This window comes from Propithecus coquereli, unplaced genomic scaffold, assembly GCF_000956105.1.
Source record: "Propithecus coquereli isolate 6110/MARCELLA unplaced genomic scaffold, Pcoq_1.0 Scaffold325, whole genome shotgun sequence".
Classification (NCBI taxonomy): Eukaryota; Metazoa; Chordata; class Mammalia; order Primates; family Indriidae; genus Propithecus; species Propithecus coquereli.
Genome location: NW_012148897.1, coordinates 711,350 through 712,469, shown reverse-complemented (window position 1 = coordinate 712,469; position 1,120 = coordinate 711,350). Strand labels below are relative to the sequence as shown.

Genomic DNA, 1,120 nt, shown 5'->3' with positions numbered 1-1,120 from the left:
GAGAGAGGGAGAGAGAGGGAGAGAGGGAGAGAGGGAGAGAGAGCGAGCGCCCTGGGTAAGTCCTACCTCTCCCCCGTGCCCATCGAAGATCCCAAAGATGGACGGGTGTGTCTTGTTGGCCAGATCCGTAAGAACTTCGAACCGGTCCTCCATGTGGTCTCTCCGACCCTGGATGGAGTACACGGCCACGTTGTGGCTCTTGAACTCCCAGGTCTTGGAAAACTCAGCCTCCAGCACATCAAGCCCCCCGAGTCGATCGTTCTGCATGATCTCGGCTACCTTGCCCTTCACCATCTTCACGGCGTCCCGGCTGGACTTGACGATGGTCTTCACCTCGTCGGTGTGGAAGAAGTAACTCCAAAGCGCCAAGCTGATGCACAGCAGGAAAAGCGTCTCGGGTCTCAGCAAGAAGTAGCGCATGATGCGACCCAGCAGAGACAGCAAAGTCATTGTATCCTCTATCATTTATTATCGCTAGAGCCCCAACGACGAGCAGCGACACGCGTCCCGAAGGCTCGCCGGGTCCCCGAGCACTGCGGGAACAGCCCGCGGGGAGGGAGGCGGAGCAGCGCCCGGGTTTGGGGGAGGAAACTCACCGAGCCAGGCGGGAGGCGGACGAACAGGCTGCTCCGAATGGGCAGCGTGAGCAGAGGCAGTTTCCCTTTTGTCTCCCCGCCTCAGCGGCCCAGAGGCCCGTCCCTGCCGCCCGCGCCGCCTCGCCCCTCTTCCTCGAGCCCCTTTGTGAGATCGCCGCGGTGGCGGCGGCGGCAGCGGCAGCGGCAGCGGCGGCGGCGGCAGCAGCAGCAGCAGCAGCAGCCGCCGCAGCAGCAACCGCGGGTGTCCGGGTTGAGCGAGAGGAATCAAGTTAAAGTTGTGCCGGGAGGGTCCGCCGCGGTGAGCGGGAGAGTTCGGGGGCGCCGGCGCCCGCGCCGCCCCTCCGGGGGTGCCCCCTCGCGGCTCCGGGGAGCGATCAGCAGGTGAGGAGACGCCGGGTTCGAGAGCCCGGCGGGCGAGGGATGCACGTCCCCTCGGTCGCCGCTGCAGGGGAGCGCGGAGACGGCCGAGCGCTCCAATTCCTTCACACACCCCGGGGGACCCCAGAGAATAAAAGTTTTGCGGG

The 1,120-nt window shown here is 65.5% G+C and overlaps 1 protein-coding gene across 1 annotated transcript in view; it reads right to left on the bottom strand.

Moving 5' to 3' along the window:
- PPM1L (protein phosphatase, Mg2+/Mn2+ dependent, 1L) overlaps positions 1 to 569 on the bottom strand; it is a 287,544-nt gene extending 286,975 nt beyond the window's left edge. Inside the window, exon 1 of the mRNA XM_012650425.1 lies at positions 67 to 569. Within this exon, the coding sequence (XP_012505879.1) occupies positions 67 to 465 (399 nt within the window). The 5' untranslated portion in view covers positions 466 to 569. The remainder of the gene's footprint in view (positions 1 to 66) is intronic.
- Positions 570 to 1,120: the final 551 nt, after the last annotated feature.